The 13,274-nt window shown below is 42.4% G+C and overlaps 2 protein-coding genes across 2 annotated transcripts; both read left to right on the top strand.

Moving 5' to 3' along the window:
• The first annotated feature begins 6,606 nt into the window (after positions 1 to 6,606).
• LOC124212215 (uncharacterized) lies at positions 6,607 to 7,065 on the top strand. The gene has a single exon (XM_046612090.1). The coding sequence runs from the start codon at positions 6,607 to 6,609 to the stop codon at positions 7,063 to 7,065; it is 459 nt and encodes a 152-aa protein (XP_046468046.1).
• A 1,862-nt stretch (positions 7,066 to 8,927) lies between these two features.
• LOC124212214 (uncharacterized) lies at positions 8,928 to 12,299 on the top strand. Its single transcript, XM_046612088.1, has 2 exons — positions 8,928 to 10,374; positions 10,420 to 12,299. The coding sequence occupies exons 1-2, from the start codon at positions 8,928 to 8,930 to the stop codon at positions 12,297 to 12,299; spliced, it is 3,327 nt and encodes a 1,108-aa protein (XP_046468044.1).
• The last annotated feature ends 975 nt before the right edge of the window (positions 12,300 to 13,274 follow it).

Below are 13,274 nucleotides of genomic sequence, written 5' to 3'. Positions count from 1 at the left end.
GAATGAATTGCTTTTAATTATAAAAAATGTAAATTGTTTCGTAGTGTTAAATATCGTTACTGGCAGGGTAATCACACCTTCTGCTTTTGACATGCCTGAAATCGTCTCTATATTTCTATCCCCGCTTATATTTTTATTCAAATTCTGTTTTTTCCAAAACTTATGGTTCATCAGAGATATATTTGCTCCCGAATCATACAGACCGATGGTTGGTTCATTATTTATCAGAATTTTTAATTTTATAAGTGGGGTCACTATTCGTTTTTTGCTTCTTTCGTACAAGCAATCGCATCCTGAATTTCTATATTGTTTGCTACTTTAATTTTTCCGTTTTTATTTATTTTTTGGTGTGTTATTTTCGTGCGGCACAATTGCTCTGGATGAAATCTATTTGGGAAACCTACACTTTCGCAGTACGAGCATGGATTGTGTTTGTTTTGAGTCTTATGATTATCTTCGTTTCTCTCACTCGAGTTGTTATTATATTTACTTTTCATAGGGTCTATTTGCCTAAGTGTCGACATTAAATCCTCCATGTTCGTTAAATTTTTTTTATTTAACCGTGTTCTAATAAAGTTAGGTAACGTTATCACTATCAGGTTTATTTGAGAACTGATAGTTAAATTCGGATCCACGTCTAGTAACATGTTTCTTTTTTTTAATGCAAATTCCAAAAATGAACCGTTTAAATATTTAAATGTGTAAGCGTACGCGATTTCGGACCATGACTTTTGTCCGAACGTGTCTACGAATGAATGATTCCAGAGTTCCCAGGCGTGTGACAATGAGTTTGTTTTTAGGAATATTGCAAACCATTCCAAAGCTGGACCCTCTAAGAATAGCCTCAAAACTTCTGGGAATCTGTTTTCCTTTATATCGAGCCTTTTGCATTCTGTCTCAAACATATCTACCCATGATTCAGCATTGAAATTCTTCCCATTAAATTTTTCTAATATCATGTTTTTCGCAACTGAATGGATTGGTTTTTCAGTAGTAGGATTTTGCGCTGCGGTCGGTGAGTTATCCTGGGATTCTTCTAGATAATAACCGTTGAAAACAACATTACCTTCGTCGTCTAAATAAGTTTCTTTCAGTCTACCTTCTACCAGGGTTATGACCACTTTTCGGAACTTGTTGCGTGTCCTCAAACTTTTGACGACTCCTTTTGTCACTGCGTTTTCAAAAAGTTGTGGGTGTTGTTCACTCGTTTGCAGCTCTCGAGGAAATTGAAAAATTTCTGGTTGGCCCACCAATTGGATCGTCTTGACTTTAACTACAGTCGTTTTGGTATCTGCCGCCTCAGATGCGAAGTGGAATATCGCCTTTATATCACCCATTGTGTTGATTTGTAGGTTTCGAAATCAGAGACTTGGTAATTTCGAGGAAAGGTGGAGAAATTACGACACGTGAAGTTGCAGTAAAATAACTGTAATTAAAACACACAAAATATAAGTTGACGTTTACAATTAAATAATATTACATTAACTTTAGTACCGCACCTGAATCAACACAATTGTCGGTATCTCGTAGTGATTCTATATTTCTAAGTTTTCTGTACAGGACTATGCCGTATGCCCGCTAGCGAGCGACTCTCTTGCTCCCACTGTGTCCTCCACTCGACGTCTCCTTCAGTCGTGTACATAACAGTTCTGTCATGTACTCGACTGGGAGATTAAGTTTGATAAGGTCAAACTTACATCTATATGTACATAAAAAAAATTACGTTTAATTGACATTATTGAAAAAAATTCAAATCTCATTGTAGTGAATTTTTTTTCAATCAATATTTTTTATAAGGAGTATAACAAGTGTAATATAAAAACTTCAAATTCATTAAGTCTTGTCGATGAAGAATGGTAAATGGAAAGTAATAAAGTAATTTCTGTACTTTGGTTTATTAATTAAATGCCAAATATTAAATAACAATTTCAACAAAGTTAGAGATTATTTCGCAATTACATGTAGAATACGATTATAAACATACAATCATTATTTTAATGTATTTCATAGCTTATTAAAATATAATACAAGCAATTAAATTGCAATCATATACGACTTATATATCACAGCTATAACTGCAAGTTTGTAAATAATTATGTACTAATGACAATGATTACTTATGATAACTCAATATGCATTTGATCACTTGAAGCATTTCATTACAATGCAAATGTTATCGCGATCTTAAAACTAAACTTTAAATATAAAGTTGATCTTATAAATGAAAAAAAATATCACAATGAAGTTATAAAAATTTGATCACGATCTTACGACAATATCTTAGACATAAAATCGATTTTCATGGTAAATAAAATATCACATTAAAGCCAATGACTAATTAGTAAACATTCCAATAGTTTAACCACTTTATTACGGCCTTAAAAACAAAACTTTCTCTATAAAATTTATCTGAATATAAGTAAATATCACATTAAAGCTTATGATTAATCCTTGAAAACCCAAGCTTCTGAATCAACAATCATAATCAGAAAACTATAAAGGTAAGAACTAGTGTGGTGCTTTCTTTTTCTGATTTATTTAGCCACTCCTTTGAGTTGAAATATCTTAGAGGAACTTTTCGAACGAATCTCTTGCGGTTTTATTTTTTTGTTTCTCCGCTGACACTCCTCTTGGATAAGTATAGTAGCCAAGTTATTCGTGATGTAATCTCGGACAGATTCTGCGTGATTTTCTTTGATACATACATTCCTTTTTGAGTCGAAAAACATGTCGATAGTTGTCACACACGAATGAAAAATATCAAGTGCATGCAGTTGAGGACTTAATTGGTTGTTAAACATGTATACTGAGTCTTGTAAAAATTGAGTAATTTCATCGGAAAAATCAAGTTTTTCCACACATCCTTCAGTATTTGTCGAATATATAAACTTTTCACAGTCACCACAAAAAGCTTTATTCCGCAATTTTTTTAATAATCGTTCGTGGATTACTTTTGGATGGATATTTTCTATTTCTGAATTAAAAAAATTTTGAAAAATGCTTCTGAGTCATTTTCTTCTTCTACATGGAAGGTTGGAATAGCATCAATATCCTCAACTTCACATAATGAAGATTCAATATTTTCATACGTTAATGCATTCTGTAGAGTTTCAAGGTTCTGATCTGATGAAATGTAATCGAGCTCAGCTTGCGACCTAACTTCATTCGGTTCAATGATTGAGTTATTATTCATTTCTTCTGGCTTCTTAAAGATCAATTCACTTAAATTTATGAAATTTTCATTTAAGTGATCTTCGCTATTCTGATGATTTTGTTGTAATTGTAAGGTCGAGTATCTACTAAGTAGGAGAGTTTTAAAAACTGATTCAAAATGAGCGCAACATAAGTTATCATTGTCTCCTTGGTGATGCCTGATTAAGCCAAAAAAATTTTCGAGCTGATCCTGGGTTGTATTACGCAGATTGAATTCTGTGAGTCCACCTTCATTTAATAAGTACGTTGTTAACCCTATCAACGCTGTCAAGTTGTCCAAAAAGGCTTGCGGTGTCGGTGTCCTTATCCTCCTATCATTTTCATTTTTGAGCTTTTTCGAACTCCCGTACTGAAATTTTAAATTTTTGAAAGCGTTATGCAGTTCAACCCATTTCTTTATATGGCCAGATGTTTGTGAAACATTGCGTCTGCTACTGTTGAGCTTTTTGTCTTTTTTTTTCAAGTTGCTGCCATTCATATGATCGAACGCATCGTCAAATAATCTTAAAACTTCAGCGGTATCTGCGGCCGTCGGATATTTATGAGGATGCTTGTTAGCCAATGTTGTTAAAGCATCCGCTACAGTCGAGCTAAAAACCTGACTAGCAAAACAAACTTTCATTTTGTTGCTAGACGATGGAAAAATGTGTTCCTCAGTCACATTCGTAGGTTCGTTCTTATTTAAACAATAAGAGAATAGGTCAATGACATCACGCCAATATGCAGTCTTCCCGTTGATTTCAATTGTGTTACCTTCATAGTTCCACTTATTTTTATCTACTTCTGAAACTTTCCGCAACCAATCAGACCAATCACCCATGAAGCAGTTTCTAGATGTTTTTATCAGATGAGCAATATCCGATAAGATATATATTTTTTTGTCATAGCCAGCAATTTTAAAAAATACACCCTCTTTTCCACCTTCGGTTTCGTTCCGTAAAGAGTCCAAAGCTGTTTTATTAGCTTCGCCCTGATCTGTTACAACACCTACAACAGAAAGTCCAGCGTCTACCAAGTCTTTAATCGTTTCTTGTACTATTTTTTTTAAACCATCTGCATTGAATCCAGCTTTCGAAAAATGATAGCTAACAGGCTGTTCAAATGATGAATTAATCCCTATTATCATTCCAACCAACACGGAACCCGCAATCTCTGATGTTCTACTGCCACAAGAATCACTCGCAAATCCAGTTACATCCTTTGAACCGGAAGTGAAAAGTAATCTTTGCTTAAGTTTGGTTTCATCCATGACAAACATCACATTTTTATCTTCTGCTTTAAGCTGTTTGCATTTCTTTTTAATCCCTTGCATGACATATTCATTTGATCCCGGTTTCATAATCATTTTCGCCAGCAGCCTATTGTTTGTTCGTTTTGATGGTAATGATGGCATCAATGTTCTCAGATGTGTATAGCAACAATTTCCGTGTTTTGCAATTGATAGAGATATGAGTTTTTGTTCAGTGGAGTAGCGACGACCAGGAGATTTTTTATTTGTATTATTTTGTTCCATTTCAACAATTTGCTGTAAAGCTGGGGATTCACTGATCGTTGAAACACCACTAGAACTGCTACATTGCAAGCGATTGATGACCTCTTGCTGCTTTATAACAGTGCTTTCAATTTTATTACATCGTCGCCTTTCTTCTTGGATGATAGACAACAGCGCTTTTTTAGAAGGGCTTAGCACTACTGTACTCAAACCAGCTTGTTCCATAATGAGCTTGAAAGTATTCCTTTCGCTGGCATCTATATAACATTAATTAATCTTCAATTAAATGTTTTCATGGATTCAACTAAAAATAATATTATTACTAATATCTAAATATTCCTATCGACAGACAAACAGTTCAAAACTTACTAACTTATCACATACTAAATATTGTATAATAATAATTTTTATGTACAATTCTATTTATTTACGAATCCTTACTTAATAATGTAAAATATATACAATTGTACTATCAATCTAAAAAAATTAACTAATCATATAAATAATTATCCAAAATTTTCTCAACTTGCGAAAAAACTTTTTTTGTTATTGGCAAGGGAAGGTTATTAATACAGCTTTGCAACTTTTCCCTAAGTGACGTGCACATTCTATCTAGCAGTAGCATATTGTTGACATTTCCTTTGAACTGTGAACGATTTTCACCATGAGTTTCTTTCCTGTCTAAAAATGTACAATTCATTATTTACTAATGCCTGATTTAAAATATTGATTGAAAAAAATTCACTATAATGAGATTTGAATTATTTTAAAAAATTTCAATTCATCTCAATTTTTTTTATGTATATAGATATACAATTTACATGGAGCGAATTTTTTCAATTTTTTTCAATCAATATTTTTAAATAGGGATTATTAAAAAATCAGTATGAACAAATATCCCCATTAACAAGTGAATAACATTTATTCTATTATTGTTCATACTGTTTTTCTAATTATTGCTCAAAAAATATATTATGTAAACCAATTTATGTTTTGTATTGAGATTATTTTCGTTAAGTACCTGATGAACGAGATCGAACGATTCTTTTGGGTGTTGTTGATATTTTGATTGATAACTCTGTTACTGGTGAAGTAACACAAACTTTTTTTGTTTGTAACGATAATTCCGAAGATATTGTACGATGTTCCTCCTACAAACAAAGAAAAAAACGATTAAACGATTGAACGAAGAAAAACATTGTCCAGCAATGTAACTGTTACTTACCATCAATGATCTCGATCTTTTACGTGGTTCGGTTATTTCTCCCGAAACATAGCACACTTCCTCATGTACATCATTACGAAGCTTTTTGGTAATGTTATTTGGTTGCAAGTTTCGTTCTCCAGTTGATTGTTCAGTTTTACATTGACTGAACATACTATGAAATGAGTATTCTTTTGAGTTGCTGATTTCCTGGATCGGAACTTGCAGTTCTATGTAATAACAAAAAAATAACAATTGTATACAGTATTCAACTTGTAGTGTTCACAACAACATTGTGAACGCAACTCGTTGCTCGCGCGCCTTCCAACCCACGCGAGGCAACCAGCCTTTCACACTTCCCAATCACGCGACCCCGAAGAAAGTGTGACGTCACGCGCGCCGCTCACGCCACCCACGCAGTCGAGCGCGTTGCGTCATCAACCAACGTGGTCTCCCGCTGCCAAAGACCAACCGAGGCTGCAATAAGAGACGGCCGATCAAACCGATCGGCAGGACACTTCGGGTTCACCTCGTCCTGACAAACCCTACCGACGCTGACGCTTCAACGCCACGCCGTACCTGCTCTTCAACGCTACGCCGACGTTTGACTGACGCTACGACGTTTGACTGACGCTACGACGTTTGACTGACGCTACGACGACACTTTATAAGACAGACCGGACAGCAGACCAATCGCATGACGGATCCTGTTTATCTGGCTGCGGCCAGCCCACTGACAAACACATCAGCTTCAAACCCGCCAGTTCCTTGGATACTGCATCCGATCGAGATCCCGTCACGGCCTCTCACCAGACCTCCAGCCGTGATACTCTCCTTGTGGGATGTCCGGAGAGCTCGACTGACTTCACCAAGCTACCACAGACGCATCCCAGCTCCAGTCTCCCCATTTCCCGAGCCGCAGCGCTCGTTTGTGTCGACTGCCACCCAGACGACCGACAGCGAGTGGGAGTCTTCTGTAAAGACGGCTGAGAACCGCCGTCCCCCGACACCACCAAGCTCTCCAGAGAGCCGGTACACGCCGCCACCTAGGACTGAGACTGACCCCCCTCGACGGCCGACATCCTCACTGCAGCCTCCACCGCAATTTAAAAGGACAAAAACCATTCCTATTATCACTTGGCAACCTTCACTTTAACTGTACATATGTACATAAAATAAATAAGCTGTAAAAATAAACTCAAAACCACAAAACTCATCTTTGACTTCAGCGACCCACACCTTCCACGCGGTTCGGTCGAACTACGAGCTATAAATAGCGAACATTTATTGGTCCTTCGAGCCGGATACAGAGGACAAGGTCAACGCGTCAACAACCAAAGAGCAACACAGCACCTTCGTCTTTGTATATAACCACCCACCGCAATCATGGATCGCTCATTCAAAGAGCTGATCCGGAGCCAGACGGAGCTACATGGAAGGATCGCAAGGATGGTCGAGAACCTCAGGAAGACCGGCCAGGCAAATATTAGCGCCGGAGCCGTCCAAGCACGCATCTTCAATCTCGACAAATACTGGGAGAAATTCGAGAGTCAACACGAAGTTCTTCTCAACAAATTCAAGGATGAGTTAAAGAAGCACGATTACGCCACATTCTCATCACTGGTGGAAGAGGAGTACATGTCTCAGCGCGGCATGCTCATGGACTTTGCGACAAAGCTAACAGGAGAACCAAGGAATTCTTCTGCAAGCACATAACCACAGCAGAGCAACAGCCGAGCTTCACTGCCTCGCATCCAGCTGCCCATGTTTTCGGGCAATTACGAAGATTGGCCATCCTTCAGAGACCTGTTCAAATCATTGATCGACCAGGATGCATCAATCAGCGAGGTCGAAAAACTCCACTGCCTTAAGGCGAGCCTGAAGGGGGAGGCCAGCCTACTAATCAAAACTCTCAGCATCGCCGCAGAAAACTACAAACAAGCCTGGAACACGTTGAACGGCTTGTACGAAAACAAAAGGGCATTGATCAGATCGTGACTCACCAAATTTACATCAATCCCAAAGGCAAAGGCGGAGTCAGCAAGCGAACTTCAAAGAATCTTCCACGGCATGATCTCGACCTGCAGCTCACTCGACGCCATTGGAAGACCCATCGGGCAGCACGAGGACTTGAATGTCTTCCTGGTGATCGAACTATTCGACAGCAAAACACGAGCCATCACCACGGTGGAAAAACACACATCACGCCCAGAACAACAATGGGAAGAAGAAGGCAAGCGAACCCGAACAAGAACAGAGACGCAGTGCACCCACGGAAAGCTGCATCATCTGTAACCAGGCACACTACATTATGTTCTGCCCAACCTATAAGGACAAACCAGCCAGGGAACGGTTGAGCATAATTGCGCAACACAACCGCTGCACCAACTGCCTGGGCAAACACAAGCACCACGAATGTCCATCCAAGAAGACATGCCGAACTTGCTCGGAGGGACACCACACCACGCTGCACGATGCCTTGGCCGCTCCGAAGCCAGCAACCTCAGCCAATTGCCTCATCGCCAAGCAGCGCCCATCAACGAGAGTGTCCGTTCTGCTAGCTACAGCCCGCATCCGGGTAGCAGATCGTTTCGGCAACTTGCACCATACACGTGCACTCATCGATCAAGGTTCCGACACGAGCATGATCACCGAGAGGCTAGCACAACGCCTCCACATCACTCGGACTAAAGCATCAATCGCCATATGCGGAGTAGGTGGAGTCCAAACCGCAACAGCAAAGGGGAAAGTCGAGCTGAAGGTTACAGCTCGTCACAAGAACACCACCATTGTAACGACAGCACTGATTCTCCCCAAACTGACCCTCTACGGCAACAACGTGGAAGCATCTAGGCGGGAGTAGAGTCACATCAAGGGGCTCGATCTAGCAGACCCAGACTTCAAAGCCTCCGATCCCATCGACGTCCTCCTCGGGGCTGACATCTATGCTCAAATCATGGACACCGGTCTCCGGGAGGGGGGCAGAAATCAACCCATCGCCCAGAAAACCATCTTCGGATGGATTCTATCAGGCACCACCAGTGCGTCAAACGCATCCACCAATACCACAGTGAGTCACCACTGTTCAACGAGGGACTCTATCTATCATCCATGGTTCGACGGTTCTGGGAGGAACTACCCAACGCTCCTCCTTCCTTGACTTCCGACGAGCGAATTTGTGAGGAGACATACGCCATCGGACACTCCCGAACACCCGAAGGTCGCTACATCGTGCGACTGCCAACGTCATCAAGAACATTGGACTTGTCGGACACCCGGAGAGCTGCCGAAAGAAGTCTCAATTACACCTTCAAGCGCTTTAGACACAACAAGGGGCTTGAGCAACATGACCACGAGTTCATGTCCACCTACGAAGCCATGAAACACATGGAGGTGGCAGAACAACCCAAGCCGACGAGCAACGTCTGCTACCTTCCTCATCACGGAGTGTGGCGAGAGTCCAGCACCACTACACCACTTCGAGTAGTGTTCAACGGATCCTGCCTAACTCACCAAGGAATCTCCCTCAACCATTTCCTGCTAAAAGGGAAGAATTTGCTGCCAGCTCTATCTGACGTCTTGCTCAGATGGAGAACCCATCGCTTTGTCATCGCTGCTGACATCGAGAAAATGTACAGACAGATTCTCGTACATCCAGATGACAGAGACCTCCTAAGAATATTGTGGAAAACCGAGGAAGATCAAGACCCACGCGAATATCGACTTAACACCGTGACGTACGGTCTCGCTTGCGCTCCCTTTCTAGCCATCAGGACCATCCGACAACTGGCTCATGACGAGCAGACAAATTTCCCACTTGAAGCATCTACTCTTCAACGAGACATCTACGTTGATGACATCCTTACTGAGGCAGATAATCAAACGCAACTGCTCAGTCTTCAAAAGGAACTTCGGGAGATATGCATGGCGGGCGGATTTCCACTCAAGAAATGGATGTCAAACGACTCCACTCTGCTCACACACATTCCAGAGTCAGATCGTTTGGTAAAGGGCAACATGTCTTGGGCTCCTGCAGAGGAAACTCACACCACTCTAGGGCTTCAATGGAACCAGCAATCAGACACCTTCCTGTTCACCGTCCAACCAACCACCGCCAAAGCTATTACGAAGCGATCAATTTTATCTCAGGCAGCTCAACTCTTCGATCCATTAGGATGGCTCACACCCGTAACAACTCGAGCAAAAATCACCATTCAGTCAACATGGTTGATCAACGCCAAGTGGGATGATCCTCTTCCTCAACACATTTCACAAGACTGGAGGGAGTTTCACGACCAATGGACAACACTCTCCAACATTCGCATTCCCCGCTGGCTAATTCGGACCAACAGAATAGAACTCCATGGGTTCTCAGACGCCTCCGAACAAGCCTACGCAGCCGTCCTCTATTTACGAGCTCTCCAGGAAAACGGCCGTAGCAAAACATCATTGATAGCCGCAAAAAGTAAGGTCGCACCACTAAAACAGGTGTTACTCCCTTGACTGGAAGTTTGTGCGGCTCATCTCCTCACTAAGTTGGCTCACCACACACTCAAGCTGACCGACTGGAATAACATCACTACATACTTGTGGACAGACTCCACTGTCACGCTGGGCTGGATCCAGGCGCCTCCACGAAGATGGAAGACATACGTCGCAAACCGAGTCGCTGACATCCAAACACTGCTTCCAGAAGCCAAATGGAACCACATCCCGAGTCAGCACAACCCAGCGGATTGCGCATCACGAGGGCTCTCACCACGGGACCTACTCACACACCAACTTTGGTGGAAGGGACCAGAGTTTCTTTCCAATGATGAGAAACCTCGACGAAGTAATCTCCAGACAGATCTCAACAACCTTCCAGAAGGGAGGTCAACAGCCCATGCAGCAACAGCCAGAGAACCACCAACTGAACCCGAGATGCTCAGTCTATTCTCCAGCTACAGCAAGCTGCTCAGGATCACCGCTTGGTGTAGACGTTGGCTTCCTCAAAACCGCAATCACAAAAATCTCCTGTCCCCAGCCGAGATCATCCAAGCCGAGATCACGTGGCTAAAAATCATCCAACAACACCATTGGAGGGAAGAACTCGGACACCTTGCAACCGGCAGTATCAAAAAGGGAAGTTCATTAATATCCCTTACTCCCTGCCTCGATAACAAAGGCATTTTACGAGTCGGAGGAAGACTCAAACATTCCTTACTTTCCCTCGACGAAAAACACCCAATAATCCTGCCACATGATTCAAAATTCTCATCCTTGTTGATAGATCACCTGCACACGAAGACACTACATGGCGGAGTTCAACTCGTCCTAGGAACATTACGCCAGCGGTATTGGATCCCCCGAGGACGGAACCTCATCAAATCACGTATACGCCAATGTGTCACATGTACGCGATGGCGGGCGGAGCCACCGCAACAACTCATGGGAAATTTACCACGGTCACGAGTAACTCCAGCAGGACCGTTCCAATTCACTGGAGTTGACTACGCAGGACCAATCGCCTTAAAGACTTCACCAGGACGAGGGCACAAGACCATCAAGGCCTTCTTCGTCATCTTCGTATGCATGGTGACCAAAGCTGTGCACTTAGACATCGCTTCCGACTACTCCACGCAAGCCTTCACAGCAGCTTTAAAACGATTCATCTCAAGAAGAGGACTCTGCACCGAGCTCTACAGCGACCGAGATACCAACTTCGTAGGCGCAAACACCGAGCTGCAAAAGCTGATCAGGGCTGCAACGAGCGAACACAACTCCTTCACAAAGGAACTCGCTCAACTGGGTATCACTTGGCGGTTCAACCCACCAGCAGCTCCACACTTTGGCGGGCTCTGGGAAGCTGCCGTGAAATCAACAAAGTTTCATCTTCGCCGAGTCATCGGAGACGCTTCGCTCACATACGAAGAAATGAGCACCGTCCTCTCACAAATCGAGGCGTGCCTAAACTCTCGGCCTCTCAGTGCACTAACTGATGATCCTGACGACGTATCGGCCTTAACCCCGGGTCACTTTCTCATCGGTGCACCCCTCAATGCACTTCCGGAACCAACGCTTGCGGACACACCAACATCACGATTGTCTCGCTGGCAACAACTCACCCAGATGCGAGATCACTTTTGGACAAGATGGTCCCGCGAATACATCCAAAGCCTCATCCCAAGAAACAAATGGCTCCAAGCAACGGACAACATAAAAAAGGGTCGTCTCTGCCTCATCCGAAACGAAATCACTCCTCCATCAAAATGGCCGCTGGGACGAATCATCGAAACACTACCAGGAAACGATGGTCTGATCAGAGTTGCCGTCATAAAAACCGCCACAACCACGCTAACAAGACCAATCACCAAGATAGTTCTCCTTCCAATTGCTGCAGAAGAGTGACAACAACATCACTATGCACTGTGACGTGGATTTTTCTGCGCCTCGGTCACTCGGAGCAAATAACCGGGAACTTACCGCGTGCACAATAATTTGGCGTCCGTGAGGTATCCTGGACCTGAAACAATATCGCGAAATTTGTTGGGCGCCTGGCGTGATCAACACGCCTCGAAATCGGTAATACGACACACCGCGACCATATGCTCGGTAGCTCAGTACCGCGGAGAGGGGAGGGGTAATTTTTGGGTAGAGAGAATTGCAACACAAGTAAGCCAACGCGTGAGGTGGCCAATTCACTATAAAATTACAATGGTATATTTCTCATCAGCGATATTACAAAAACCAAAAGAAATAAAAATAAAAATAAAAATAATGATAATACGACTACGCAAGTCGTCCTTCGCGATTCCAAATACAATGTTAAATTTTATCTAAACTAAATAAGAAAGGGAGAAATACACCAAATAAAAAAAAATTAAAAAAAAAAAAGGTGAATAAATCTAGGAGACCTCTACGGCCTACGTGCGCTAGTCGCCGTCTTAATAATACCCTAATTCATAAAAACCAAAAACAAAATCGGACTCGATGCGCTGCCCGCGAACGTCCTTTACAAAATGGCGCTGATCGCCAACTTAATACTAACTGATAATGCAAACAAAAAAAACTAAACTGAGGCGAGGCTCGTCGCGACACCCGCGATCCTCCTCTAAAACCGCATATTTTTATCAGCGCGCACCCGAGCTTCACTTTCTCGGCGACGGCGGGACGCAGTCGCGAATTCGAATGCTCCCCGTGACTGCTCGCGACCTACACGAGAATGAAGGATGTACCGGACGAAGTGAAATGACCCCGTGTAACGGACTTCGGTCACACTCAAACTCGAGACAATAACGTCTCGGCTCAACCCGTGGCTCGACTCGATTTCCTGGATTCCCCAAAATTAACGCTACTCCCTTGCGCGCAACTCAGGCTACGGTC

Source organism: Neodiprion pinetum, chromosome 2 (genome assembly GCF_021155775.2).
Source record: "Neodiprion pinetum isolate iyNeoPine1 chromosome 2, iyNeoPine1.2, whole genome shotgun sequence".
Lineage (NCBI taxonomy): Eukaryota > Metazoa > Arthropoda > Insecta > Hymenoptera > Diprionidae > Neodiprion > Neodiprion pinetum.
This window is presented reverse-complemented; position numbering and strand designations above follow the sequence as displayed.